Below are 19932 nucleotides of genomic sequence, written 5' to 3' on the forward strand. Positions count from 1 at the left end.
AACTAGCCTTTCCAAGCCTTTCTATCTGTTGTGAAAAAATTTGTTACATATTGTGTGGACATGACTTAGTAATGGCAGACCTAAGAGTTGAGTGAGCTATCCCCTGTTTAACAAGTTTAGAATGACAAGAAGAAAATTCAAGCAGTGGCTTCTTAGCCCTAGGTGAATAATGCCAACAGACAGGCTCATCCTAGAACGTTAAGCACAGATCTAAAAACTGTAATTTGTTGCTCTGGATAAGCTCAAGCGTGAAACCTAGACCCCCACCACATTAACACCAGGTAGTCATCTACGTATCTAAACGCATGCACCGCTAATTCCTTAAGATTGTTTTGTAGTTTTCTATTGACACGACTTAGATTAATATCACTCAAAACTGGCGCAACTTTTGAACCAATGCAAACTCCCAATTTTTGTACATACATAGAACTACCCCATTTTACAATGGTATTCTCTATGTAAAACAACAAAAGTTCTAAAAAAGATTCCACGGGCATCCCACAGTCCTGAGTAAACCGGAACTCATCATTGTTGAGCCAAGATCATGTTACCGTACCAACTCGCCCAACTTTCTATCCTTTTGCAATGTGCCACTCTACAGTGACAAATAAGATGCGCTAAATTGCTCCAATGCTGAGCCGAATCAAACCAACATCAAAAGGGTTCCTCATGCACAGCAACCTGATGCATTGGCAGGCTGCGCCACAAGTGCACTGGGTACGTGCTGCTCTTCAATGTCACCAACTTGGCTCACTGTGTATGTGCCACTGAGCACGCGGAAAGCGAGGAAACAATTTTCTGCACTTGCAGGCACCAGTGCACCACACCTCCTGTCTTGGAGCCCACGCACTGACTTCTCGGCAGTGCGTGGCCTCCAATTGCTTCCAAAGTTTTTATGCGATTTCTGTGTAAAAATAATAGTAAAAGCTTGAGGCTTAGAACTTTACAGAATTGTGGAGTAGTCCTTCTCGATGCTTGTGGCAGTTTCAAAACGTCTGAAAAACAATTTGGAAGCGTTCTCTTGAGCTTTGAGTAAACTGAAGTAATGTATCGGAACTCACAGCAAGAAAGAAGCACGTGTCAGAGCCAGAAGCACAGTGGAGAAGCAGGAGTTATTTGTTTGTTCTTTTGCCTTACTAGACAATTTAAAATTAAGAGAAATTATAAAACCTGCAATGCAAGTGTCTGCGAGTGTTTGTTCTACTCTCTGCCCTTGTAAGAGGGACATACTTCCATTTCATCTGCTTGTTCTGATGTCGTGCAGTGATGCACGCAGAGAACAAAGTGATCTACTATTTTCTACTGGGTTTCAGTGTCCAATTGTGCTCTTTGATCTGCTTGTGTTTGCCTAAGTTCTTGTCTGGCACTGACTTATACACCGCTAGTCAGGTGTTCTCATGTACAGCGCGCAAGATTAAGCGCTGCGCGAAATCAGATGAATGAAACAGTTCGCATGCGAGACCGTCATTGGAAGCAGCACATTGGAAGCAGCACAAACACAAGACAGAAAAGCAAAAAAGGTGGAGCCTGCGACGTATCAGTCATGCGATCCTTTGGCACCGCTACAGGAGAACACAGGCAAGGAATTTTGCTTGCCGAGCCTAAATGGCAAATGGAGAGAGCGTCTATGTTGACAGTGAAGCTTGCCTCCTGAAATCATGGGTTTTCTGCACTTTAAATATTTTTATCTCTGCTATTAATGAACCAATTGGAAAAGTTCTGGCGGTAGAATGCTCCATAGAATGCATGTAACAACTTCCAGCATATAACTAAAATTTGCTATGTGGTTTGGTGAGGGGCCCTTTAATACTTCTGTGCACTTTTGACTACAGGCTATAGAAAAGTTGTTACATTTATTATCTTTTTTTTTACATATGATACTGTCTTTAACTGGAGACATTGCATGAGTGCTTACAGAATTTTAAGACAAATCAATAAAAGAAAAGTAACATAAAACATAGTTTCTGACCTCTTTCAGAAATTGATAATCGTAGTGCAGTGAACTCTCGTTAAGGTGCACTCAGTTAAGCCGAATTCTCGCATATAAGGAACAACATGAGAACGTTTGTTTGGTTTTCAAGAGATTCAGCGGAAAAAAAAAAAAAAAAAAAATCCGCTTAAGACAAACCGCCTCAGACATGCTCTTCGGTTAAGAAGCACATTCAGAGTGATTGCTACTGCTACTGATCCTGGAGACTTGGGTGCCTCGATGCGCCGCGCCTGGGCCACGCGCATCCAGGCACCCTATTGGAGGCCTGCGGTGCACATTGCCCATGGACAGAGGCAAAATAAAGAGGAGGAAACATAAAGAGACAGTGACATTTCACTTCGCGAATGCGGGTGACGTGCAAGCATATGGGTGCTATAGCGCATACGAAGCTATTGGCCCTCGGTGCTCCTAGACTGTATGCATAGCAGATTGTATTCAAGACAGGGCTTATGCGGCCGCGCCATACGCAGCAGCCGCCAAAGTAGAGCGCCTCTTTAATTCGCTTACTAACTAAATTGACAAGCATGGTGTCTGTGCGCACATGCAAACATGAGCACATCACACTCGTTGACCACGGACGCTCGCTGTCAAAATGCTGGCATAAGAAATAGCAGCGGCAGCAATGAGCGAAGTGACCTTTGTGATGTCTATTGCTTCAATGCAAACTAAAGCTTGTGGTGTGCAACCTAAAGCTTGTGCCTCAGAATTCAGACACTGTGATGTGCTGAAAAAACAATTACCAGCTGGTTCGGGAGATCATTGAGGCAGCCGAGATTGCCAGACTTCGGGACCAATGTGTTAGCACGCCGTCCTTGTTACTAACAAAAAAAGAACTTGAGCTTTTGCATGTACAATCATTATCTTGAGTGCGAAAAAGTGAGTGTTTCACATGATGTGCAGTGACGTATCTGTGACACGTATGTGCAAAGGTATCCATGTTTCTTTCAAATAAATGTGGTTGAAAGTCTGCGCATGTGGCGTCGTCTTCTCGTCTTGTGTCTCGTCTACATTTTGCGCTGTTAACACCATCACCGTGCGACCATGCGCGGCTGAAGTACAACACCCCCTCCCTCCCCTTCCGGTGCCATGCGCACAATGGAAGACGGTGTGCTCCCCCATCTAAATTTATACTTCTTATATGAACTGCATTTCCAGGACAACTCAAATTTTGCAACAGTGCATGTTTTATGGGCACAAACTGGCAAGCATGTTGATATATTTTACAATACTGTTGTTATTTATGTCACTGTTAATGGTACCTGTGTTCTGCAACATGTATTTCTCTAATTTTCACTGACTTATGTCACATGTTGGCAGAGGCAAAAGCAGTGATGCACATTTCTAATATCTTCCCAGGTATTGTCATTAACAGATGTTGTGTTGAACCACACGGCAAATGAGACTCCTTGGATCAGGGAGCACCCTGAGTGTGCATACAACCTCAAGAATTCACCGCACCTCAAGCCAGCCTTCCTCTTGGATGTTGCCATCCACTGTTTCAGCCTTGAGATCTCCAAGGGAAAGTGGGAGTCCGAGGGCATTCCTGCATCCATCACACATGAGGAACATCTTGATGTACGTGAGTCCCCTTGATGAGTCTGACGCTGCCCCACTCGGCAATTTAACAACTTGAGGAACGCCCCTGGTTTACCAAAAAAGGTTAAAGCTTAGCCCAGAAGCATTAACCGATTGTAGTCATGTGTGTTTACCCAATCACTAGCCCATAAAACGCACGTGCAGAAAACGCTGTCATCCTGTCGCTGCTTCACGGCACAAATCTTGCGGAAATCTCTTTGAGCATGAAGAAAGGAAGAAAAGAAGTGCTGCCCTCGTCTGGAAACATTGCAAAATGCACTTATTACCTGATTAATTTTTTGAAAGTTGGTGCTACCAACCCAAATAACTGGCAAATGCGAGCACGCGCTTCATGTAGGGCACTATTCGACATCTTAACAGAATGGGTTCGTAAATACCGATCAATTTATGCCAAACCATCTAGTAATATACTTGGTTATTGCTCTTCCCTGGTCCACAAGTGTTCTTCAGTTCTATCCGTGAGTGTTTGCTTGTTTTCAAATTGTTGACGTTGAACTAAACTCAGGCCCCAGTGGAAGTGACACTTTGCAGAATAATGATGTGTTAGCTGCTATTGCTGCGCTGTCATCGAAATCCGACTCACGTCATGTGGAATTAGTTAACATGCTAGCAGAACTATAAGTGAAAGTGTTGGATCTAGTCTCGAGGCTTGCTACCATAGAAGTCACTCATAGAAGCGTTCCCTCGTCATCGTGTCGTCTTTTCACCGTGTGTTCGTCCCTTTTAGCGCTACCATCAGTTTAAAAGAATGCATCACCAACTAGCCCAGCACCAAGTTTTATTGAAGCCACTCTTGGGTCGCAGATAACTGCCAGTCTGCCTAACATTGTTGACAAGGTTATTTGCAATGAAACTACTGCACTGAACTCCCATGTTGATGAACTCGAGGGCAGATCCCGTAGAGATTATTTATTATTCTATGGCATCGCGGACTGGTCTCAAGCTGAAAAGTGTGTGCGTGATGTCTTGCGGGAAACATTAAATCTTAGTATTTTTGATGTTGCAATGTCTCACACCCGTCGGCTAGTGTGGTATGTTAACTATAAGAGGCGTCCAATTTTTGCCAAATTCAAGTTTTTCAGAGCTTAATAGTGCTATTCTTGCCCAACAGGGCAAGCTCAGGGGGTGTGGCATTTCAATTGATGAGGGCTTTTGTTGGGCCACAACGCAATTGCGTAAGAGAATTTGGCAAGGACAACGGTCAGCAGTTCACGCTACAGTACAATAGGCTGTACATTAACCAAAAGTGATACACGTACAATGCCATACTCTACACAGTTTGTGAAATGTTCTCATGTGTCTCCTGCACAACTAACAGCCTTGCTTGTGCTTCCGGCCCTCGTAGCTTGTCCACCCCTTTGTAGCTATCTTAAAACCATGTTACCAAATCTGCTTCTATCTTATGCACAAATGTGCGCAGTGTATGCAGTAAACTGGACGCCTTGTCTTTCATTATTAATACGTGCTCAGCTGATATTGTCATTCTTACTGAGACATGGCTTTCTGACGCAGTTGCCGACAGTGAAATCTTAGGGTGCACAAACGCTTAGAAATTTTATCACTGTGACCGTAGTCTGCGCTGAGGAGGTGGTTTCCTCATGGCCATCCGTGGTTGTCTAAAATCCAAGCTGTCATCCTCACAACACCTTTAGAAATAGTGTGCCTAAAAGTATCAGTAGGTTATAGAGACTTCATTTCTTATTCCTGTTACCGCTCGCCCACTGCTTGTAATACTTTCTGCTCTAACCTTCACAATGTACTAAGCTCATTAGCTTTACATTTCTCTTCGCTCCTGGTGTTTCTAGTTAGCGCTTTTAATTTTTCCGCCATTAATTGGCATGCTAATCCATCATTTTTAAATGAGAATTCATTACAGTGCTTGGATTTTCTATCTTTGCACCTAGATTTCAGCCTGACTCAACTTGTGCTCAACCCTACCTGATGTACAGCTCATTCTGCTAAAATACTGGATTTAATTACTTACCACTACACCTCATCTTGCTTTTGATTTCACCTATTTTCTTAGCTTCAGTAATCACCGAGTTGTTCAGTATAATTTGCCGGCTATCTCTAGTGTATCTAAAACATATCATCTAGTGTATCTACAAAAATGATACGAGATTACAAAAACGCAGATTTTCAGTGCATTAACAGTCAATTATAACCCTTCATTACTGACTATGATCCTAACTTACATGCATGTACAGTAGAAGAAAATTGGTCTGTTTAAAAAGAAACTAACATCCCTCATTAATCAGTACATCCGAGAAAAATTTATCACCTTCAGGTCATGTTCCTTTTGGTTTAATGCACAGCTTAAACGTCTGTTAAATAAAAAGAAAAGTTTGTTTCGGCAAGTTAAAATTATGAATGCTACCTAGTGCTGGAATACCTATGTCACAGCCAATAAGGAGTACAATCGAGCAGTATCGGATGCGAAAGAACAGTTTTTTCAGTATACTTCGCCTTCCTTTCTTCAACACAGTTGGAAGAAATCTTGGAACATAGTCGGCGGTAAAAAGAGCAGCATAATTTAGCTTTATTACCACGACGACATGCCTGATAATGTTGAGGACTGTTGTGATGTGCTGAACAATGTTTCCACCTCATTTTTTTTCTCACGAAACACCAACCCATCTGTTTGTGAAAAAAGCTTTAATCCCACGTATCCTGTCTAATTTGATTATGATGATGTTGTGTCCTTGATTAAGAACATTAAAACATCAGCTTGTTCAGGGATTGATGTTATAAATTCTAAATTGCTAAAAGGTACTGATATACTCTCATCTTCCATCCTTTCTGAAATTTTATCATAGTCATATGCAGTCCTGCAGCATACCACGTGATTGGAAGGTAGGGAAGATGGTTCCCGTGCATAAAACAGGTAATGAGGATAGCTATAGGGGCTTGTTGGTACGGCATATGTTGGTACGGCATATGTTGGTAAAACAGGTAGTTGTCACTCACCTTCTATCATCCAATAACGCTAACTAGTGTCCCATCTAAACGAATGGAACTTTATATACTCAAATTCGGTCGAATTCCTTGAATCTAATTCATTTTTCACCTTCTGTCAACACAGTTTTAGCAAACACTTTCTCTTGCGATACACAGCTATTGTCCTTTACTAATTATTCGTTTCGGGCCGTTGATACTGGCCTCACGATAGACTGCATTTTTCAAGATTTTGCTAAGGCTTTTGATTCGTTCTCACATGAATTACTTTTCTATAAACTAAGCAAGCTTAACGTCGATCCCAACATCCTCAACTGGATCACAGTATGTGTTTGCTAATGGCTGTGGTTCCAGTCTTAACTCATGTGGCCTCCGGTGTACCGCACAAGGCTCTGTTCTGGGGGAGGGCCACTGTTGTTTCTAGTCTGTGTTAATGCACTCCCTACTAAAATTCAATCTGTGTTGTTTATTGAACTGTCACTAACTCTTCTGACAATACAATGCTGCAAAAAGATCTGGATGACATTTCTTCTTGGTGCTCCGATCGGCTAATGAAGCTCAATGTAACTAAATGAAAAAGCATGTGTATCTCACATTATTCAAATGATCCTAACTTTGTAGTATATGTCCTCAATACTGCGCCACTGATAAGTTCCACTTCATATAAATACCTTGGTGTCCACATAACAGACAGCCTTTCATAGAATCTACATGTGGAATTCATATCTAATAACACTAATCACATTCTGGGGTTCTTACAACGCAGTTTCTCATCTGCAGTTGTCTCGGCAATGTTATTCTTATACAGAGCACTAGTATGACCTAAGCTCGAATATGCAGGCTCCATGTGGGACCCTTGGTATGCTTCCCCCACGAACATTCCATTGAAAACTGCACTGCCCGTTTCGTTTTGTCCAATTCTCCTCATTTTAGTGTCTCCTCCATGAAATCAACCCTTGGTTTGCCTTACCTCTCCTTGCGACGCAAGAATTCTTGTCTATGTCTTTTTAATAAAATTTATTACATTACGCTGATCCCAATCTTAAGGACTAACTTCTACTTCGCTTGTCTTATATTTTGTCACGCGTTGACCATCAGTCCAAGCTAGGAGTGCCGATTTGCCGCTGCTTGAGTGTTTACCTCAACTCCTTCACCTCGTGCACCAGTACGGAATGGAACCACCTCCCTGCCTCCATCACTGCCATCACCGACAGTACCAACTGTAAGAAAGGGTGCCAGAACCATACCATGTCTTCCCACTCCTCTCTGTAGTGCCCTGTGGGCCTTGAGAGTATTGACAGCAGACATATTTACATGTTGGATGGAGCCTGACACATTATTGCAAAGGACTAAAGGGGCTCTAAAACACTTTTTCAACTAATGATAGAATGGACTGACTATTAAATAACATCATCTCATGAATTTTATGTTGCAAAAGCTTTTCTAATCCTTCCAAGTGTACACAGAGTTATCGCACCAATGTTTGGATTTCTCTCTCTTTCCATCTGCGCTAGTGTGCTGGAATCTGTGCAGGGGAGAAGCAGACATATTGGTTTCATTTATTTAACTAAAAATAAGCAGTTATGTATTACTGAGAATATTCTTGCAATGACGAAATCACCTAATAATTGTTGATGGGTCTAGCTGCTTGCAATGATGCTGTATGATGACATTGCAGAAGCAAGAGCAAGTGATTTTTCACTGCTTTTGACATGAGATTCTAAACTCCCTGCTGCATGCAGTGCAATAATATTTGGCTCACATGTTTACAGAGCCTCTTGCACAGATCAGCAACATTTTCTTACTATGTTCAAAAGGTGTTTCAGGGCCTTGGGGGGGGGGGTTTAAGGGCTAAAATCACAATTTTCGCCAGAAAAGCGAATTGTCTAATTTTGTTTGTTTTGGATTCCTAAGACTATGTGGAAGCTGCTCATCAAGTATGGCTATTATCTGCGTCATAGAAAAGAAGAAATGAGATTTTTTTACCCAGAGGTGGCACGCATTTTCTGTTGAAAGCGCCTATGAATGCTGTTTTCAACATGTAGCCGCAGAGTAGGAGAAGAGCCTAATGCGGAGTCGATTCACTCGTTAGGAAGTTTCTTTTTTGCACTTTCTAGTGATGAGAGACCTTCTGTTTAAAAGATTGAAAAACGCACAAGAACAGGAAAGAAAAACTCATTTTTGGCCACGGTGAGTTCGGATTGCCTGCGAAACCAAAACTGCAGCTTGGATTGCTGGAAATGCAACTCGTGGCAATACTAAACAACATTTTGTTTCTGAGAAATGAGAAAGCAGTGGAGAAATATAAAAAAAAAGAGAAAAAGAGAACATGTTGATAAATGCGCATGCAGTCCACGAGTACCTGTATTGGCCTGGCATAGATTTCACATCTTTTGACCTCTGCTCATTACCTTATGTGTAATACAAAGGCACAAGTCACTCAGTGTGTGTGAGATGCATCATGGCCAGGTAACAAAGGCATTCAGTGGTAGCATTGCAGCCAACATTTGTGAACTGCTTTGTTGCTAGGTATGACATTTCTGTGCTTGAAATAAATGGTGTTTGTGTGTAAGACACTTTGCACTGCAGCCACAAGCTCAACGTGATAATTTGGAGGCATATATCAAAAACTTACATGCAATAAATTCAATGTCCACATACTCATGTAAATTTTGGCTTTCATGTAGAAACGTATGCTGTGCAACAAGTTGTTACATTGTTCATTTTTGACTCGCATTTAAGGTATTATTAGCCAATTTATGCATTTTTAAAGTTCGAAGACCTGATCTTTCTATAGTTTTACTCCATTTTTGTTTTGCTCATGCCCTATGTTTCTCACATGCCCTAACTACCAATGCCTGGGGGTGCAGACTCTGGTAATTGGGGGGCGACTTTCCTCGAAAAAGCATTTTTTAAATATTTGTACTAGAGATTGAAAATACACCCACTTATAGAGCATTACAAGCAGATTTCATATATGTCATTAGTTTCTGTGTAGCTGCTATAATTCTTGAGTTATGTCCTACATAATGGCAAAATAAAGATATATTGTGGCCACTTTATTGTGCAATAAATTTGCACAAAAAGCTGATACTGATACTGAAATAAAACGGAATAATTGATTGATTGTGGTGCCAGCATGCACTTATTCTGGTGGGTACAGTGAAAGCAAGAAAAATATAATAATAGAGAATTTTCTGAATGTAAAGCAGTGTTCTTTGGAATGAAAAATAATACGTCATGCCACAAACATCAAAAGTGATGAGCAAAACGAGAACAAGGTAAGAGCAAGAGCCAACGTTTCTACTAGTGGACTTGTTGTTTTCAAGGCCCACGTGATGATTTGGAGGTGTATATCACAAACTGACGTGCGATCACAAGTCTACTTGTCGAAACGTTGGCTCCCGCTTTTACCTTGTTCTCGTTTTGCTGAAATTGTCTGAACAATTCGTTTGCCTAGCCAATGCCCAGATTTCTGGTGACACCTTACTTGAGCATACTTGTTGATAGCACGGTAGGCAGTATTACTGTTACTGAATCGTGTAGAAATATTTTGGCTGCCAAAACAGGGAAACTTCAATTTAAGGAATTTTTTATTCAGTGGAGTTCTTGTCTACAAGTATGCCATTATGGCATTGTTAAATCGAATTTTGGCTGCATACCTTCCAAGTCTGTCAATGTACAGATTTTAACCGTATTGCTACGGAACAGTATTTGCGATGACGAAAAGGCGAGCAGTGTGAAGACGACGAAGACGATTGGAGGCTAGCGCGGGCTGTTGCCTCTTGGCCAACTGTGGTGTATTTTCTTGTAAATATACTTGTATATAGCTTTTCGTCTGCGTCTGCCTACGTAACATATCTGGTGGAGGTGGACGTTGTCTGTACCTCGTCACGGAGCTTCGCAGTGGACGGTACGTCGAGCCTTCCTTCATGGCTCCAGGCGATGACAACTCGACTCCATATCAAAACTCGAACCATATCAAAACTTGTTGTACGATTTTGCTTATTGTGGTGCATTGCACAGCCAAAAAGGTGAGGAATAGGTGCGAAAAGTTTAACTAAAAGATCTTTATCAGCAAAAAAGGTATGCTTGTTTGTGTATGGAAGAATTGCAAAAGAAGTAGGTATTGAGAAAATCAACAAAAATCGATTTCAAGAACTGCATTGTGCACGAAAGATGTTTAGGAGAGCTAAAATCCCACATATTTGTTACGTTTCTCGTCCTGAATTGTTCTTGTCTGCTTTTGCTCGTGTGGCCTCTCATATTCTATTTTTCTAGCTTGATTTATAGCCTCAGTACTGTGATGCCGGGTCCACCACGTACTGTGATGTCTATGTGTTAATTACCAGAAAAAATTTGTTTTCCTCACCTTGGCGCTCTGAACTTCGCCATACTGTGCCTACCAGTATGAAAGAGAAGACGAGAGTGTGTAAACACTGCTAAACAAGACAATCCACTGCTTCTTTGACGTCTGAAAAAAACCTCCAGAATGTAAACGTGTTTCAAATGTGGTACGTTTCCTTGTGAGGGTTAAAGGGCCCCTCACCAAGCCCCATAGCAAATTTTGATTATACACTGAAAGTTTTTACGTGTCCTCTAGGGAGCGATCTGCAGAAAAAATTTTTTGGATCGACTCATTAATAGCCGAGATAGAAATACTTCAGTGCTGCAAACCCATGATTTCAGGAGGTTACCTCCACTGCCAAGCAAGACACTCTCTCTACTTGCCCCGTCTAGCCTTTGCAAGCAAAATTCCTTTCCTGTGTTCTCTCATACCGCACCTCTATGATCGCGTGATGCATACATCACGAGCCCCGCCTTCATTTTTTTTTCTCCTCGCTTTTTTGTGGCACAAAACACTTCCGCTGACAGCATTGTGCGCGAGCTGTTGTGATTGTCTTGTTTCACTCAGCGCATGATTTTTGCATGATGTGTGCAAGGGCACCTGACTAGCGGTATAAGTCAGTGCTACACGAATACTGAGGCAGACACAAGCGGATCACAGAACATGATCCCACGCTGGAACACGATAGAAAATGACATGGTTTTGGTGTCTGCGCGTGCGACTGCACAATGTGGGAACAGGCAGACAAAATGGAAGTACATCTCTCTTGCTGTGGTGGGAAGTAAAACAAAAACATGCAGACATGTGTTCATGCAGTTCATGTGTTTTAGTATTTCTCTAAGCTTTAATTAATCTATTAAAGCAACATATTACACAAGTAACAGAATTTCCCTTGAATAATTATCGAAGTCATGTGTCACCACGAGCGGCATCACAGTGCAAACACGTGTACGTAGGCGCACTAGCATGTGTACGTCATCCTGCGGCTTGAAGTGTGGCAGCTGTGAGAAGAAGGGAAAATGGCGTTTGGTTTGAAATTTCAGGTCTTTTCGCGGCGCATAGCGATGTAATACTTTGCAGATATGATTGTTATAGCGTAATGGACGCTCTGCGCTTTTGTCAGCTCAAAATGGCCAGACCTGGTGAGGGGCCCTTTAAAAACAGGCTGGAAATTCCCTGAGGGCATTGTTACTTGTTTAGACATAATTATAACATGAAATAACAAGAAAGAAACTGCAGAATTCGGGCACGTTTATGTTTCACACAGGACAGGGACTTTCAGTTTGGTTTCACAGGTGCTGGGTAGGGTGACATCTGTTGCAATATCTTTTGAATTAAACAATGTAAGAGCACACTTTTTCCTCAATATTGTAGCACTCTTCACTGAAGCGCACTAAACAAACTGGTTTATTGTGTGTGAACTTGTGCCCGGAAACTCAATACTAAAGCATTCACACAATTTACAAGAAGAGTTAACAGGAGCCTATTCAACAGTTGACCGCGTCTCCACACTGAACACACTTTCACGCGCCCCCGAACGCCAGGAGCCGCGCTGTGACTTCTCATTGGACGGGAGACTCTGGTGCTGCCGTGTGCGCGTGCACGAGAGACACGCGCTGTCTCACCGATCACGAGCTGTTGCTGGCACTCTTCTAATGGCGATGCGATGAGTAATGCCTAGGGCCTTTAGTGATGAGGCGCTTGGATGGGTGCCTCACAACAGCGCTCGTAACTGGCATGTGGAGAGCTCTCTGTGGCAATATGATCCTCTATGAATTGTACATCTAGCTACACAAAATACAAAAAATTGGCATTTTGAAAAAAACGCTAGTTTTCAAGTTGACCTCATACCTTAAACATGGCAAGTTTAACAAACCAAAGAATTGTGGTTTAGTCATGACTATATCTGGTAGTAGATTTCTTGTTGGCAGCTACTACTAATTGCTACTACTACTCCTACTACTGCTGTTGCTACTGCTGCTGTTACTACTACTAGTATTACTACTACAACTGCCACATAATTATGGCAAAGCTGTAGCTTAGTTTGCAGAACTTGTTGCATTTGTGAAACTTGTTCCAACATTATTGGTGTCAACCTGAAGGAAGTGTTTGATTATTTTGAAGAACATGTTAACTCTCACTGACTTGACTGTTACCTACCTGCTGGTTTGAAGCAGTCACCCACATTTCATCACTGTTTTCATATTGTACGAGAAACTTTGTAGGATCTGACCTGATAAGTTGTAGGTTGTCTCTGGACGTTATCCATCAAATGCCTTCTTGCTTGGCACCTGCCATGTAGACGCATTGTGCATATAGTTTTTGGTGGCCAGCATGTATCGAACTTTGGTTTGCGATATTCCTTTCAGCTGGAAAATTGTCCAGATGTTGAGCCAGCAATTTGCTATCCAACAATCTTGAACATGGATGCTGCTTTTTTCTGGTGCACCCACATTTGTTGCCACAAGATGAATTGTCTTGAGTGCTCTTTCTTCCTTGCTTGAATAGAGCAGCACACTTTTTTGCTGTGCATTCTCTCAATGTCTTTACCACGTCTTGATGTATTCTAGCTGTGGTCAGCCCTTTTCAGCACAAGGATTTAATAGCTGCGCGTGCTTTCAAGTTCTCCATTTTGACTTGACTATGTGCCTCTGCATCTGCTGGAGGATGCCATGACTGACATAACACGGGCACAATGTATGTGTGTGAAAAATTGGGGTGCTACTTTTTAAGGGAGGCGGAAAGGGTGTGTTTCCGCCTTCAAGAAAATAATCTAATAGCCTGTAGACTGAGGGGCAAACACAAAAGAGAAATACACAGTGCTCAGGGCTGTGTGTGTCTCCTCTGTGTTCATCCCTCGTTTCACGCGCTATTGTTCGATGATTGTGAATAGCCTCTAGCCTAAACTGCTGCTCTTGAAGAAAAGTTTGGTCTCAGCATGCAAAAGATTTCTGGTTTTTGCCAAGTACTTTTGGCATAGCCCTTAAAGTAGTAATCAAGAACGCACTTTACAAACTCTAGATAAATAGTTTTTGAAGTGGTTACATTTGGGATGTCACTATTAGTTCCTGGTGGTGCCCTAGCAGTGCTAGAAGGAACCGTCCTGAAGAATGCAATAATACATGCCTCTTGTTCGTTTCAGGCGCTGAGACGTGTATTCGAACTGAACTGGCTCCCAATGTTGCAGCTGCAGGAGTTCTTCACCATCAATGTGGATGGCATTGTTGACACATTCAGGCAGAAGGTTATTGGTAGGCAGAATTAAACTTTTCTGTTTCCTGATGTGTGAAACAATAAGCAGTAGACCACAAATGAAATGTGATTGCTGTGCTGTGCAGCATTCTCACAAGGCTTCTGCCACTGAATGGCTCTTCTGTGAGACGTTGGAGCATGAACATTTCATTCGCCTGATGTAACCAAATAAGTTTGTAGTGGAGCTTGGCTTCCAGTCATTAGACATTCTAGAAATTCTGTCTTCACATGACTAATTGTCAATGCTCCTGATCACGTGTCATTTTTGGTCAGGTATACTTGTTTGCTTGCTCATTAAGATACATTGAGTGACAGTCATAAAATTTGGGTTCTTTTTGCATTCTGGAGGGAATGTACATTCTAAAGATTAGTTTACAGCCTTTGGGCTATCTTGGCTCCAAAAAATAATCGTCAGCTGTCTTGCTTTCATTTCCTTTCTTGAAAACTCTGCGCTTTCTAATTTCCAGTCAAGAATGCGGTGTCATATTGATAGCGCGCATGCTATTTATGGCCTGCAAGTACCAGGCCTGAAACATTGAAGAAAGGAAAAGCATGCAGGATGGATGATAATTATTGTTTTGGGACAAGGTAAATCACAAAGGGTGCAAGTTTTACTTATAATGTATGAGAAATATAAGCACTCACTTCATTGCTGTCTCACACTGTTTTGTTTTACAGGGAATGCAGAGCACACAAGTTGTACGAGTGGTTTATTTTGCTATTTAGTACCGTTTGAATTGCATGAATTGCATGCATTGCAGAATTTGTCATCTTGGCACAATTTAGTTGCGATATCGAATTGTAGGGAAAACGAGTATGGTGTAAATCCTAACAGCATGTTTGTTTTGTGTGCCTCCTTGTTACCACCTGAAGTGTGATGAAATTGTTGGCACACCCCATGACTGAATTGTTTGAAGTGTCCACTGTGCTTGTGCACTAGCTCGCGCATTGAGCTCATGCTTGTGTGTTAGCCCTTGTCAGGGCAGCAGCTGAGGTGGTAGCTGGGCACCACCAGTTGTACCAGATGAGCAGCGCAACAAGCCACTGCACTTGTTGCCACAGCTTACATGGAAACTGCATATACAAGCTGGAGACTGTGTGAAAAATACCAGATGGTTCAGCACAGTTTTAGCTTAATTGGGCACTCTGCTCTACATGTTTGTGCATGCAGGGCCCATTGCATGAACAAGTGGCCCTGCGTGTATGCCTGTAGCTACAAGTACGTGAGTTAGTCATAATATTATTTTCTTTATTTTCATGCCAAAGGTTCCTCATCACATCATATTTATGGTCTCATTTCAACTGTGCAAAATATAGTAACCTCACATTCTTTACAAGATACATAATTTGCTGTCTTGTATTTGGACAAATGTCACCGTTTCCAGACAAAGGGCAGCCAAACACTGGTCCCATGCCTGATGGTGGCAACCTGAAAGTGCTGCGGGATCCAGAGTACCGGCGAAATGGCTCCACTGTTGACATGAATAAGGCCCTGCAGATCTTCAACCGCAACTGGGAACCTAGTAGCCCCGATGCTCCCGATCTGGTATGTACTGTATGATTGATTTGGCTGCAATTAATCTGTCTGCATATTGTTAGATACGGGACCTTTTCCTGAGCCTCCTCTGAGTTCACCAGACCACATCAAATTGCATCACACCTAATTAAGGAACGTAGAAGCACATCTACCACGTTCCCGAGGCGCGGCACGTCCAAACAAGTTGGCGTCCCCCACCTCATGCATGTGCTGCATGTTGTGCTATTCACTGCTTGACTCTTCCTGAAAGTATAGCGGGAGCCTGGCACGGTTCCAGGTAACGTGAGTCCCGAGCAAAGCTGCTTTGCAGCTCTGGAAAGTCGCTCGAAGACAACCCGTCTCCCCCCCCATCCGCCTATTGTGATGGCGCTTGCAAGCCGCGAGGCAACGACGGCCGTAATGCGCCATGAAGCCCTGGGAGCAATCCCCCCCGTCCACCTTTGTGACAGTAGTTGCAGACCGGGAAGGCAATACCGCAGACAAATAATCCCTCGGACAATTGGAGCCCAAGGAGTGACCCTCTGAGCCCAATGTGACGTACACTCGAACGGGCGCCTACCATTGGCCGAAAATGACGACACCTGAGCGGGCTCGCCAATTGGCCGAACATGACGCCACCTGAGCGGGCTCGCCTATTGGCCAAACAAGACGGGACTTTGAGACACCGAAGGGGTTAAAAGCCAGAGACCGGGAGCAGCAAGGGAGCATTCCTTCATTCATCTCTTTCGAGCTTCTTGCCACGGGCCGCAGCGTCCGAGTCGCTGCCAGCCCGTAATGACTTTATGACTGTTAATTTCTTTGTACTCTCACTGTAAATAATGTAAATAAACCTCCAGTTTTCATCTCAAAGTCCTCTTCAACCTCGGCCAACTCCCGCACCCAACGGCAAGGTCCAAAATCTGGGGGACAGCAATTGGGATTGTCCTCCAGATCCAACAATATGCACCAAGACATCCTTGCGGTGAAAATAGTATGGTGTTGTGTATGTACAGTCGGTGCCAAAAGTTTATGGCTCGTGTGTTCTGCAAAAAAAGTTTGATTTCCAAACTGTTTGGGCCCGCTGCCAGAAAAATCATGCAACATTGTGTTGTTTGCGGATACCAGTAGAAACTAGAAGTCTGAATACAAGGCTGTGTGCCCAAACTCTGGAAATATGGAGCTCTCTTTCACATCTTGCACTTTGTGAAACTTGAGTACAGTAACACCTTATATACCCGTTTAAATGCACTAATGGCCAAGACACAATTGCTGCATTTCATGACTACATAGTCCTAAGAAAGTGGGACTTTCTTGAAATAAGTTGTTCTATAAGTATTTAATTTGTAGAAACCTCCATACACAATCAAATATGTCATTTTTTATTGTTTGTTAAAAAAATCTGTTCAGTAAGGAAAGGGTGAAGTGTTGAATGGCTGGTGTAACGCTACATGTGTATACCTGCTTCTTCCGCAGCAGTTTTTTTTTTTATACTGCTTGCCCACTCTGTCATGTAGAAGTGCTGTGCTCTCATTTGCAAATGAAAGTGCTTCTCTCAGATTGACAGGTGTTGTAGCGACTTCAGGCGCTACCTGGAGCACTTAAATGGCATCGAGTGGAATTTGCTGCACAGCCATCTTCAGGCAGCAGTGGAGAACATCTTACGTGGTTGTCGCTACCTCCGTGTTCAAGAGGATGGACCCAAGAAGACTGCAGTTACCATCAAGAATCCTCTCGTGGGAAGGTAAGCAGGGCTGGCCATTACTTTGTTTAGTGAAGGTTGCAGAATACAATGTTTAAAATATGCTTGAATGATTTCGTGGCCAATTTCAAATGATATAATCTCTCCTCTGATGCAACACTCCACTAGAAAAGGCTCTGCATATTGCCCTCTTGTATAGTGACGGCGAAGGATGAGGAATACTGCCGAAACTGCGTGGCAAGAATCTAGCTTTTTATTGGGCAGACTATTACTCAAGAGGAACCCGCTGGGGCGTCTGCATCAGCAGGCGGTTGGTTTGTTGCGACACCACGTACCTTAGCACAAAAGGGTTGGACCCTCCCGCGTCTAACCGTGCGCAGCTTAGCAGTGTCCAGCGAAAATGGGATCCTGGTGGTTGAGCCAATGCTGGGTGTTTGTTTGGACCTTTGTGGCCCCTTGGCTTCTCGTAGACGGCGCCCCTCGACTGACCCATCTGGGGGAAATCGGTATTCGCCTTTTCCTGTGTCTCTCTCCCTCCAACCTTCGTCTTTCTCTCACTTTCCATCTTTCCTGTCTCCTACTCATTTCTTTATAGTTATGATCTTCCAGGCAGCAAGGGTTAACCTTGTGTGAGTAGCCAGCCAAGGTTATGTCACATTTGGTTATAGTGGCTGCGTACAGCTGGCATTGGCAGGCCTTGTTTAAACACAAATCCTGTCACGTCCCTTTTTGGGCTCCATGGTAAGTGGCTCGCACCGCTGCCGAAACTCCATATTACAAATGGCTAGCTCTTTCCCCCCGGTCTTTGATCACCCTCAGAAAAAAGGGCGCACCAAAAATGTCTTTAAATTTTTTGGCAACAGATTGCAAAGCTTCCCCTGATTCCGCGCCATTCATTCTGACAAATCTGAAAAGACTATGAGAATGATTTCACCTTTCCTAGTGTCGAAATGTCTCACAGAAGCATTTGGCGCAGGCTACAAGGCATTGGAGATGGCTAGTGGAGATCTCCTTTTGGAACTCCGTGATGCGAAACAACATGAATGGCTTCCTAACCTAGTATATTCGGAAAAATTCCAGTGACAATATCCCTGCACCGAACTATGAACACCAGCCGTGGTGTTGTCTCTGATGATGATCTAATGGAGCTGACAGATGCTAAACTGATGGAAGGCTGGAGTGAGCAGAATGTTATCAATGTTAAGCGAATTATGCTATGGCGACATGGTAAGGAGATCAAAATAAAGCATCTAATACTTACTTTTGGCTCAAGCATCCTGCCTGAGACAATCGAGGTAGGCTATGTAAAGCTACGTATCAGACCCTATGTCCCAAACCCTCTTCGATGCTTTGAATGCCAGCGTTTCAGCCACAGTTCCCAGAACTGCCAAGGCCGACAGACATGTGCTAAATGTAGTGCCAGAGATCATGCCTCTGAAACTTGCGAAAGCCCTCCACACTGTGTCAACTGTGATGACCAGCATGCCGCATACTCGTGGTCGTGCCCATCATGGAAAAAAGAAAACGAAATTGTGACGATAAAAGTAACAGAGAATATTTCATTCAGAGAAGCACGCAGGTGGGTTTCCTACCTGCCAAAGAACAGCTTTGCCGAAGTGGCACGTCAGTGCCACAACGGCCTGCGGCGGCTCTTCGAACCACACACAGTGAGGTGGCAGTGATGCCACCTGCCCCCTGTGCAGCTGAATCTAGCGCTGCTCCGCTGCCCCAGCAGAAGAGACCATCGACCTCTGGGCCGATGGCCTCAAAGGTCTCGTTTATTGAGATGAGGCCTTCACCTCAAACGCAGCACTCGCAAGGGGCGATGGACACACAACCACTCAGACGGGGCCGCCAGTGCCTAAGGAGTGGCGAAATTCTCGTGATAGCTCCAAAAAAGAAAAACACCGCATCATGGCGCCCAGAAAGGGTCCTGTGAGCTAACTCCTCTTTCTTAAACACACAGCACAAAAACCACATTCAACATGGATACACAAATAATACACTGGAATGTCAGAGGTCTCCTGCACAATCTAGGTTACATTAAAAAATTCCTACGTAGGTATAGTCCAAAGGTACTGTGTGTTCAAGAAACACACCTCAAACATATGCAAACAAATTTCCTCCGACAATATGCTATTTTTCGTAAAGACCACAATGACACTGTCGTGTCATCCGGTGGTGCGGCTATCATTGTCGACAGATGTGTTGCCTGCCGGGAATTAAAATTTTGTGTGCCCCTAGAGGCAGTAGCTGACTGAGGGGTGTTTGACAAGTTAGTCACTATCAGCTCAGCTCGGTAAACATCCCTCCTAATTATCAACTTACTAAAACTGAAATTCAAGACTACATACATGAACTTCTGGCGCCACACATAGTTGTCGGAGATTTAAATGCTTATAGCACTTTGTGGGGAAATTCTCGTTGCAATGCGAGAGGTCACCTAATTAAAAACTTTCTTTTTTCCTCAGGAGCATGTATCTTTAATAAAAAAAATAGCCAACATACCACAGCGTGGCACATACTACATACTCTTCCGTAGATTTAAGCATAGTGTCGAGTACACTAATGCCGTA

The 19932-nt window shown here is 43.2% G+C and overlaps 1 protein-coding gene across 3 annotated transcripts in view; it reads left to right on the forward strand.

The window, feature by feature from the left end:
* LOC126539315 (glycogen debranching enzyme) overlaps positions 1-19932 on the forward strand; it is a 175454-nt gene that overhangs the window by 40804 nt on the left and 114718 nt on the right. For all 3 annotated transcript variants that reach the window (XM_055075514.2, XM_055075513.2, XM_050186095.3), the window contains 4 exons: positions 3347-3565; positions 14032-14140; positions 15527-15687; positions 17214-17398. In XM_055075514.2, the coding sequence (XP_054931489.1) occupies positions 3347-3565; positions 14032-14140; positions 15527-15687; positions 17214-17398 (674 nt within the window). The remainder of the gene's footprint in view (positions 1-3346; positions 3566-14031; positions 14141-15526; positions 15688-17213; positions 17399-19932) is intronic.

This window comes from Dermacentor andersoni, chromosome 11 (assembly GCF_023375885.2).
Source record: "Dermacentor andersoni chromosome 11, qqDerAnde1_hic_scaffold, whole genome shotgun sequence".
NCBI lineage: Eukaryota > Metazoa > Arthropoda > Arachnida > Ixodida > Ixodidae > Dermacentor > Dermacentor andersoni.